This window comes from Apium graveolens, chromosome 2 (genome assembly GCF_009905375.1).
Source record: "Apium graveolens cultivar Ventura chromosome 2, ASM990537v1, whole genome shotgun sequence".
Lineage (NCBI taxonomy): Eukaryota > Viridiplantae > Streptophyta > Magnoliopsida > Apiales > Apiaceae > Apium > Apium graveolens.
This window is the reverse complement of record NC_133648.1, coordinates 107,571,217-107,582,380: the sequence shown is the minus strand read 5'-3', so window position 1 is coordinate 107,582,380 and position 11,164 is coordinate 107,571,217. Positions and strand designations below refer to the sequence as shown.

The window sequence follows — 11,164 nt, the reverse complement described above, 5'->3', positions numbered from 1 at the left end:
GATAATAGAACCGTCTTGAAAAATCAGAAATCAGCTGTGTTGAGATCAATTGTTATGCTCTTCCTTTCTGATACGAGCCTATGTTTGGTATTGGTCGAATTAGTTGGGATTTAAACGTCCCGTGATTAAAAAGTCAAAAAATATACAAAAACTAAACTAAACACCGATCTCTGGGGGACTTGAAAAAAAGATCATAGCTTTCTCTAGACGAGTCTGGAGTTGGGTCTAGGTTAGCAAAATTATATATCTAAAATTATGTTGCATGTTATTAAACTTGATAAAGCTTTGTGCGCATGAAAATGTTCATGACAATTGATGGTTGACAAATCTTGCAACATCAGCACCTCTGCACCTGCAATGACTTGAGTACAAAACTTAAAAGTAAAAAAGACCATTTAACCATAATGAAGCTGCAAAGTTTAAAAAGTGTAGTGTAGTCTCAAATGCATGGTTTTTATTGCCAATTTGTTTTAATATCTTCTCAGAAACACAAGTCAAGTAGTATTCAGGACTCCGGCAACCCCCACCTCTCTTTCTCCCTTTTCACTCACTTTATCTTTACATGAGACGTGTAACTTCTCACTTAATACTAATCTCTCACACAACTCACATATGTCAAAATTTCATCTCTCCTCCAGCCTATCCACAGCAAGATCCAGGATACAATTTACAACTGTTAGCAAACAGTTCGGCCATAACATATTGATGCGATATAGAGATTTTTGGACCATTTCTCCTGCAAAAGATATGGCATACATGTAATTAACTTCCATGCTTTAAAAGAAATAAAACAGACGCCTGTGAGAGGCACCACAAAGATAACTGGTGGCATCTATATCTTAGAAACTTCCTAGTTTTAATGAATGATAATCTTGTAACCCAAGGTCCTACATAACATAATAAGCTAATATACGGTATAAAGAAGTACGTATAAAGAACTAATATTGCTATATAGGCCAACATAACTTTATTTGGGCATATTAAAGGCAAACATTTACCTTAACATGAGTGCTAGGGAAGGCAGAAGTCCTTAGGGTTTCCTGAGTCTCGTCTGTCATCTTACGTCTTGGAACACTTAAAATGAAGGCTGATTGATCAGCAGTAGCAGCCATAGATGTTATTCTGTATCCACTCTCCCAACGTCGATGTATTCCTTCACTAGGGTAGAGAAAATCAAGCTCTACGACCTAAAATGCACAAGTCATTATAAAAGTGCATACTAAACAATGGAAGAAATAACAAAGGTGCAAAGAAGAATTTTTTTTCCTAATTAATCAGTAATAATACCTGATCAGAATACCCTGAGTTTCTAGACATTACAACGCCCCAGCGATTGCCAGCAGTAGTCATGGATGTGACATGAAAACCTTCTTTCCACTTTTTGTTAATCCATTTAAAAGGAAAAGATTCACTCACTTTGTAAGATTGCTGGGTGTAAGGTGTACCTACATAGTTAAAGTACGTTTATATAGGTATCAAAGTTCATGTAACAGAACAACTGGCCTCTATCCTCAACTGAGTAATTTTTAACAGCTTGAGGTCCAAATTTTGAGCCATGCATACCTCTCAGAACAGATTCTCGCAAGTATAATGCATTTTAGTAGTGCAATTTTTTCAAAGAATACGTTTCCATGCTTTAAAATCTTTATCACTTCTCCTGGTATAGCCAAACTCTTTTCTGTTATTATAATCTCTCAACCTCTACTTCGATATTACAACATGCAGCGATGATATAGCATTTTCACTGTCCTCATTCGAGAGTAGCGGGATCTCAGTACATTACTTGCATTGGCACACAGACAATTTGTCCAAAGCAGACAAGTACAGAGCCCAGCTAGATCAAGCTGGGAATCTGTTCCCAGAAGTTAGGTGCTTTTACTGCAGTACTCGTTATATTCCCACAACTAACAAGAATTCAAGCCACAGCTCAATCAAGAATTTTGGCTCTCTAGTCTCGTTCGAACAATGAAGTTCCTAATATATTGCACTCCAGTTTAGAGGTTAATTACATCTCCAACTAATAGTCTTTACTCAATAACATATGTAGCTTTTTACAGTTTGTGGGACTATCAAACTGATACAAAAAAAATTATACTGTTTACCATGAAAATATGGCTATACCATTATGGCAGGAATAAAAGATGCACACACACAAACATGTATAAAAAAAATCTACAGTTATTGTAGATTGATCAACTGTTAAACCAACCTTTAGACATCACAACCAAAGAACTTCCACTGCTCACACCGGCTATTGAACTGATGTAATAATTCTTCTCCCATTGTTCCATAATCCATTCCTGAAAACATGAGTACAATAAGATTAGGTAAAGCTTGACCTAGATATAAATAAGTTTATCACAATGAAGCAGTCGTAAATTTAGAAACGACCTTATGAAGAAAGACTGCTGAAAGCTCATAAACCTGGGAACAGAAACCTGTCCCAGCATCCATGATCAAAGCCCAAAGATTTGCAGCTGAAGCCACACAGCTGATATACAAACCATCTTCGTTTCCTTTCTCGATATGTTGATGCAATCTTGCGTCTGCGACATTGTAATGGTATCTACACATCCAAAAAAAAAATGTCTTCATTAGTACAGTAAAATCATAACGGGTCAAAAATCCCAAAGAAAGTATTGGGAGCCATTTTATAGGCTTTGGAAGCACATTTATTAGAATATTATATTATTATTAATAATAACATTTGATAGAGTTTTAATTTAATTAGAAATTGGATTATTATATATAGGATTTTAATCATTGTGATTCAGCCGATTTATTTATTCTCTAGTTATATTGTACTTATCTATTATGAATGATATAGTCATGAGTTTTCTCTAGTTATTACTCTACTTATATTGTAATTATCTACCGTGAATAATACTGTCACGAGATTTCCCGAGTTATAACAACTAGAGAAATCTTGTGACAATATTGTCTCTGTCTCAATATGCAAACGTTCTTTTGAAAATATTCCGAAACATTTTTTAAAGTGTTAATGCTCTGGGAAAATGTTGAAATTGTTAATTGCTATAGAACTTAGTGTTGTCACCACTAGAATATCATATCATATCGCTCTCACTTACTTGGGATATTTTACAGTACCACATTCTCAAATTCATAATTAATCTGAACTTTTCCTTTATGAAATAATGAACTCAATAACCATATTCCATACATTTCAAGCATTAAATGAAGTCATATATTAATAGATGGGACAAAGGAAAGGTGTCTTGATATTGACGATCTTTACAAGATGTTTAAACCTTCCACCTTCAATTCAAAATCTAAGAATGAACTTGATGTTCTAAGAAATCACATCAGAAATCAGTAGTTCACAAGGATTAAAGATTCACTCTACAACCCTCCCTAACTCCCCCCCCCCTAAAAAAAAGAAGGAACTCCAAATTTCTTCAGACATGCACGATTGATCAAACTAGTTTTACATGTCCTAGAATAGAAAAATAGAATTTTTTCACTAGATCTCTATTTTGAGGACTAGGATAAAATAGCATCAACAGCATATAGTTAGGGAGAACATTTTGAGTCAAAACAGACACCTTAGCATCTTAAAGTTAGAGAAAGTACTGACCTCTGCTTCATGGGACGACGTGCATTGTAAACTGAAATCCACTGGGTTGCAGGACTACCTACCCTCACTTTCTTTTTGGGTTGTTCATCTTCTTCCAAATTAATAAGCAAACGCCCTCGTTTTTGCCCAACCTGATCATACAACACAAAGTAGAAAATTTACTAGGCAAAACATGACAGCATGAATAATAAAAAGGAAAATAAATATATCAGCATATAACCTTCAGGGCCCCATCAATTCTAACAGGTCTCAATGATGTGCATGGTTCAATGAGACTTTCAAACAAAGATATTAGCTTGCAATAGTTTGGCTCCTCATCAAATTTCATATTGGTAACAGCTTCAAAGAACTGCTTGAATGGGGCAGGACAAAAGCAACACATTGCATCAGGTGTGGTAGACATCTTCTTTTTACATACAAGAAAGCTCTTATTGTCCCCCTACAAATATAAAGTAAGAAGAAAGTATCAATAACAGCACAAGATGAAATGAAATTAAACAACAATGTGGTAATGAATCTAGATGATCCACTTACCTGGTAACCTTGCCATGGTAACCTCCCTTTAATGAGAAAAATTAATGTATAAGCCAGCGACTCAAGATCATCTCTTCTACTCCCAGTTCGGCCTAAATGAGCATGCACACTCGCATATCTTATTGTTCCCCTGCCAAAAGAGATCATTAATACAATATATCAACAGAATTATGGTTGACATTCAAAATTCGACAAACCTGAAAATGTCAGGCCGCTGATCATATTCAACATGCTGACCAGATGACGAATCTTTCCATTTAGAAGCTAAATCAGCAATACATGTTAAATGGTGCAAGTACCAATATAACCTTTTTATACTAAAAATACAGAACGCATGTGGTCAATTAAAATACAATTACAGAAAAAAACAAATTAATGCATTTATTAAATTATACCAACACAGAACACTCTATAAAAGTAAGACGTACACAATCCAAGATCAATAAGAAAGAGTTTCTTTTCATCCGGGCTTCCAGGTTGACCAAGCAAAAAGTTCTCGGGCTTTACATCTCCATGTACAAACCTTCACATAAGCAAAACTAAGTTGTAAATAAAAAAGTCTTTCCTTAATTGAAAATGGAGATGAAATAAGACACTGAATATTAAGGACAAAGGGTCTTCCCTCCTTTATTATTTTTGAATTTGTTATTCTTATATAGGGCTGGGCCTCTTAACATAGATCATTTCACAACATAATGCTTTTTCGTAAATAGATAATCCCCATGAACGCTATCTTTGAGTCAGCTGAAACATTGTCCTTTCCCTTTTTGGATTTTACTACGTAGGGCCCACCAATAAAAATGATCTCAGTAGTTCCCGAAAAGAGAAAGGATGTACTTCATGCATACTTACCCCTTCAAGTGAAGCTTTTCAAGAATTGATATTGCCTCCATCGCAATGCAGGCCACCATGCCCGGTGCCAGCCTGTAGAAAATATAATTGAATAAGAAAACAATGTATTTAACGAAAGACTAAAGGGGTTGTCCTAACATTTAGGATTGGCCCTCATGGATCAAGAGGGTGAGAGTGTAAAACTTAAAAATAGTTATGCTAAGGTATCTTCAATTATTTCCAAACCATCAAAATGTGTTTTCCTATCAGTTGTTTTTTTGTGCTTTCATATACCAATGGTGTGTTTCCGTGACTACTCTAGAGAGAGACTTACGACTGGCCTAATGAACTCCAAACATCCCAAAGACTTGGCCCGAGAATATCCATGACCTGAATTGGATTAAAAATTTAGTTACACAATTTCCTTAGAAAAAAATCAGCAAAGTTGCTAATCTTGATAAATGAAGAAACCCATCATATCTTACCAGAATGTAAAAGTCGCCCTGGCGGCCCTTGAAGTGAACCGAGGGGATCCCATAGCATCCATTTAGTGTGCTATTCAATGCATAGTGGGAAATTTTAACCAGGCCACAAAAATATGGTAGCTCAAAAATATGAGGAGAATATAGAGATCGTTATATTTAATTAGATGAAGCTTACCTGTATACTTGCCACTCATACGGGGGCCCAGAGTTACAACCCTTACTATTCCGATGCTCAAACTTCAAAGCGACCTACCAGACATATACAAAACCAAATGTAAGATGTGCATCATCAAAAATCATTCCGAAGCATTGGAAATAAATGTACCTCAACTGCATCTGCTCCTGTTCTCCCTGTTCCACCACTAACTCTCCTGCCAACATAAACTTGACCAAACCCTCCCTTACCCAGCTTCCTCTCTGTCTTATATACAGGAGAGTTACCCACTTGTACCTGCACCAACAAAAGAGTGTTTCACAAAGTAAGTGCAAGTTGGGGATAAGTATGCATCGTCAGAACTCAGCTACATATCAAACGGAGTCAACTGAATGTAAATAAACAGACACACTATATCACTAGTTCACGTAGCTCGCAAGTATCCTCACATTTGTCCAAACTTGACATAAGTGTAACAAACCAAGTTACTAAAATTAGTATTGGCCGAAAATAGACATACCCTTTCCGGAACAGGAATTGCACCAGTGTCCTCTTCAACTCCCACTAGCTTTTCGCCACTTGCTCCCTCCATTGCAATATCTTTATGTGCACCGACCTCTACTCTATTAAGAAGGTGTTCTCCAGCCCCAAAAACCGGTTGGGCAAGACCCTCACAAGGTGGCTCTTGATCTAAATCTATCAATCTAACTCCCCTGCCTCCACCAGCATTAGCTGCTCTCCCTGGAGTTGCCACTAAATGTGCGTTCACTGCAGCTGCTGCATTAGAACCCCTTCCTCTTCCCGCACCAGCTCTCCTTCTGGTTCTGTTTTCGGCAGGCAATAAAAAATTGTTTGCTTGTTCGACAGGCTGAGGGACAGACTGGAGCTCACCAAGTCGTTTAGATCTCCGTGCTCCACTACGCAGCTGTGGCATTGTCACTCCATTCAACTCATGTGCGACACAATTTCCTCATAGAGAAATCGAATCCAATCAGCTGTGAAAATGGAAAAATGTACTAGTATTAGTATACACATATAACAACCCCCCAGGACCAAAAAAAAAGGAGAGAAAAACTAATTTTGAAGGCCTTAAAGTGAGCACAACTTTTTAAATTATATTATATATATTTCAAGAAAATGGTTGAAGATATGCTTTGGGAGCTAACTTCTTTGCTAGTAGCTCGAACCTCAACAAAATTTTAACAAAAGAACATTTGAAGAAAACAGAAGCTGCAACCATATACACAAGGAGGGGGGTTGAATTGTTACCATTTCAACTAAATTATCAGACTGATAAGGGTAAATCTAAAAAAAACACAAAAAGCTCCACTTCGCAAAAAAAGATTACATTTGTTTGTTTCTACAAGTACATACGACTTCGCAAAAAAGATTACATATGTTTGTTTCTACAAGTACATACGACTGCATGACACGAATGACAAGCATTAAATTATACAGCAGCCAATTTAACACATAATCAGTCAAATTCAAAACCATAATAATAATACCTTAACCACAACAAGTAATACAAATAAATATATCCCAAACATCAACTAATCACAACACTCCAAACCGATAAAACTTTAGTGATAGCATTACATAACATAACCTACTATATATAAAAACACAATAAAATCAATAGAACTGAAAAGACTTGGCAACATAATACACTTTCAACATTCATTAAACTCAAAAGAGAACTTATTTCTCGCAAAATAGAACAAATTAACAAAACAGAAAGATTACATTCATTTGTTTCTTAATGTAAGTAGGAACTTCACAGACTGAAAATGACAAACATTGAATTTCACAGCAAGCATCCAACACGTAATCAGCCAAATCATGAAAACTATAACTCAACTACAAAAAACAAAAATCTAGCTAAATCATCATCAACTAATCACAACACAGAAGGCCAATAAGACCAATATAGCCTAATACATACAAAACTAGCAAAATAATTAAAAAATACCTTTTTTACAAGAATTCAACATTAATAAAACCCAACAAAAATTAATTATCACAAAAAACAACAAAAACAATAAACAAAAAGGTCTAAACACATGATCTAACAAGTTAACAGATCATAATCTAACACAATTATATTAATTAGAATTACACCGATCATCAAACAAAACAAATATAAGAAACCAAAATGATCAAGAAAATAAGAAAAAATGTTTATTTTTTTAAATAATAAAATAAAGATCGTACCTCGAAAATCACAAAATGTAAAGAAGAATTGGAGTAGGTATAAATAAGTAGATGGATCTTATGAAGAGAAGGGGATGATGATATGTATGTATGGATATGTGAAATTGTATGTATGTACAAACAGTTGTTCTTGTGGAGTCACCCCCGGTGTGGTGTCCGAAATGCTGCTAAGTCGGTTGATGGTCGCCCTTTGATTTTATCATTTTCTAATTCCTCTTACCGTTCTTTTTTACAAACTTAGACCCCGTTTTTTTAATATTAAATTAATTTTTAAATTAAGATTGAATTGAATTTTTCATAAACGTAATTTATTTATTCAAAATTTTTATATTAATATTATATGATTTGTTAAAAATTATATATATACATATATATATTATTTTTTTTTATCATAGATAACCCGCATCCGCTACCTTTCATGTGCGTACTGGATAACCACGTGAACCAACGTAAACCGCATTTAAGTGACAAGATCTGAGACATAATCATAAATTCTCCTCACGTGGGATTCGAACCTGTGACCAAGTTATCCTCTTTTTAACCAACTGAGCCAACCCTTGCGGGCATATATATATTTGATATTTTTATTTAGAGATATTTAAATTAAAAATAATAATAATATTATCAATTGAAATATATCATATTATTAGAGGTGTACGCAATTCAGATGGGATCGATTTTGGGGTAAAAATCGAACCAAACCACGAAGTGCAGTTTTTGAAAATTTTCATCCGCAGTTGTGGTTAACCGCATCAATTGCGATTGCGAATTCACGATTATTATGAATCAGTTTGCGGTTCAACCACTTATTATAAAATAATTAATAATTTTCCAAAAGAAATAAATTAGGGACATTAATAAATTTAAGTTTAAGTTACTTGATAAGTTTACATTCAAAAATAAAATACAAACTAATGGTCAGTGCGTAGTAAGGATACTAAAAATATAATAAAAATACGCAATGTACTTAGAAATTACAAACATGAAATTTAAGTTGCAAATTTTGCATATTAGCGGCAAAGGTGAAACTACTTCAATCCAATAAACTTAAGTATTAAACAAAGTCAATTAATCTTAAAATAAGTCAATCTAGAGTTCTCGAATGACTTCTTGTTAGGAATATATGTATTAGTTTGATGATAAGTTAAACAAAACACTTAAGTAGAAATCTAATGTTAGTAGCCTCAACGGATAAGACCATTTTGGCTATCCGTTGAAGGAGTAGCTTTACTTAGAAATAAGTTTAGTATAGTAGCACATTTCATTCTCTGTATTTAAGTTGTAATTCTTAGATGTTGTGGGAAATTATCAGTCATGTTGACTACTAGTGGATATGCAAATAGGAGGGCTAATTGTAAATATTTCATGCCTTGTAATTTTGTATAAGTGAAGTAGTATCAACTGATATTAAAGGCCTTCAACGGATGAGAAACAAAGCTTCAACGGATGTCTCTAAAGCTTCAACGGATAACATCCATCAACGGATGAGTGCTTCAACGAATAAAGCTTCAACTGCTAATGCATCAACGGATAAAGCTTCAACGGATAAAGTCTTCAACGGATAAAAGCTTCAACGAATGCTTAGTTCAATAGCAGTTGATAGTGACAATTCATAAGCTGACAGAGGCACAGGGGTTGACAGAGACAAACTGGAATGTGGCAGCCTCTAGGAGGAATCAAGAAAATGCAGCATTTCCATTCTGGTTCAAACAAGGAAGTATTCAAAGATTCACAGCTAAACCTAAATTGCATTGGATATAGAAATAAAGAATAAATATGTGAAGAATCTTTTAATTGTATTTTACAGTTTTGTCTTCACTTGTAAACTTGGTGATATATAAACCAAGTAGCAGCTAGTAATTAGATGGTGAGTTTTCCAGAGCTGTTTAGAAAAATCCAGAGAGAAAATCATCTAGTTTGTACTAGGACGCAGCTGTGATTTAATTTTTGAATTACAGATTTTCTGAAATAACACATCTCTGGTGGAACAACAAATCCACCAGAAAAGTTTTTAAGTTCTTTGTGTTCTTTACATTTGTGTTTGAATATATATATCTGTCTGTATTAGCTTCAAGAAATTTACACACATTTGATCACTAAAACACTTAGCCTTAGAAACTGCTCAAAACTTGAAAAAGTTTTGAGATTTACATTCAACCCCCCTTCTGTAAATCTCATTGTTAGTCCACTGGGAATAACAATTGGTATCAGAGCAAGCTCTTAACATACAAAAAGTTTAAAGATCTATTCTGCTAACATCATGAGTAAAAAGGATATTGGTGTAAAGATTCCAATACTGGAAAGAGATAATTATCATCACTGGAAAGTGAAGATGCATTTACATCTTCTCTCTCAAGATGAAAGCTACATCAACTGCATTGAAAATGGTCCTCACATCCCTCACAAGGTAGCCACAGTTGCTACTGCAACAGTTGCTGTTGGACAGTCTATTCCCAAGCCAAAAGCAGAATGGACTGTTGAAGATATTGAAGAGGTTCACAAGGACAAGAAAGCCATGAACATTCTGTTTAATGGTCTAGATCAAGATATGTTTGACAATGTCATTAACATCCAAACTGCTAAGGAAATTTGGGATACTGTGCAACTTATCTGTGAAGGTACTGAGCAAGTTAGAGAAAACAAAATACAGCTTCTCATTCAATAGTATGAATATTTTCATTTTGAAGAAGGAGAATCATTGAATGATACCTTCAACAGATTTCAGAAACTGTTGAATGGATTGAAGTTGTATGGCAGAGTGTTAGATATATTTGATAATGTCATGGCTAATATGTTTTATGTTTAGCTTTCAGATCTTACTTGAACAAGATAAATTAGTACTTAACTGTTGATCAGTACTTATACTGGAAGTCAGGACTTAAGGATATCAGTACTTATGTTATCAGGAGATAATCATCAGAAGATAGATATCAGAACTTAAGTAATGAAGGACGATCAAATAAGGACAGTAGCTGATTAAAGGAAAGAAGATCAAGATAAACATAAAAAGAGATATGCATGAAGAAGGAATTCTGTAAAGAATGGAATACTTGGAAGAAAAGATATCTGATTGATGTATTTTAGGAAGCATAATTATATTCCATATCAATTAGCGATTATCTTGTAACTGTGTAGTATATAAACACAGACATAGGGTTTACACTATAAGTGTTATCATTATTCGAGAAGATTATTCATTGTAACCCTAGCAGCTCTCGTGATATTGTTCATCACTGAGAGGTAACAGTTCCATACTGTAACAGAGTTTATTGTTTCAATAAAGTTTGTTTTCTGTTACTTAAGTTCTTAAAGTTCGATTTGAGTGTACTATACATTGTATTCACCCCCTCT

The 11,164-nt window shown here is 34.5% G+C and overlaps 1 protein-coding gene across 1 annotated transcript; it reads right to left on the bottom strand.

Annotated features, from left to right (window-relative positions):
* Positions 1 to 432: 432 nt before the first annotated feature.
* LOC141707725 (casein kinase 1-like protein HD16) lies at positions 433 to 8,012 on the bottom strand. Its single transcript, XM_074511065.1, has 17 exons — positions 7,814 to 8,012; positions 6,120 to 6,594; positions 5,771 to 5,896; positions 5,621 to 5,694; positions 5,446 to 5,515; positions 5,295 to 5,350; positions 4,982 to 5,053; positions 4,558 to 4,652; positions 4,327 to 4,393; positions 4,130 to 4,259; positions 3,816 to 4,034; positions 3,596 to 3,726; positions 2,392 to 2,566; positions 2,210 to 2,300; positions 1,288 to 1,445; positions 999 to 1,187; positions 433 to 736 (listed from the first exon to the last, which is right to left on the bottom strand). Exons 2-17 carry the CDS (start codon positions 6,531 to 6,533, stop codon positions 677 to 679), a joined length of 2,127 nt encoding a protein of 708 aa, XP_074367166.1. The 5' UTR covers positions 6,534 to 6,594; positions 7,814 to 8,012; the 3' UTR covers positions 433 to 676.
* Positions 8,013 to 11,164: the final 3,152 nt, after the last annotated feature.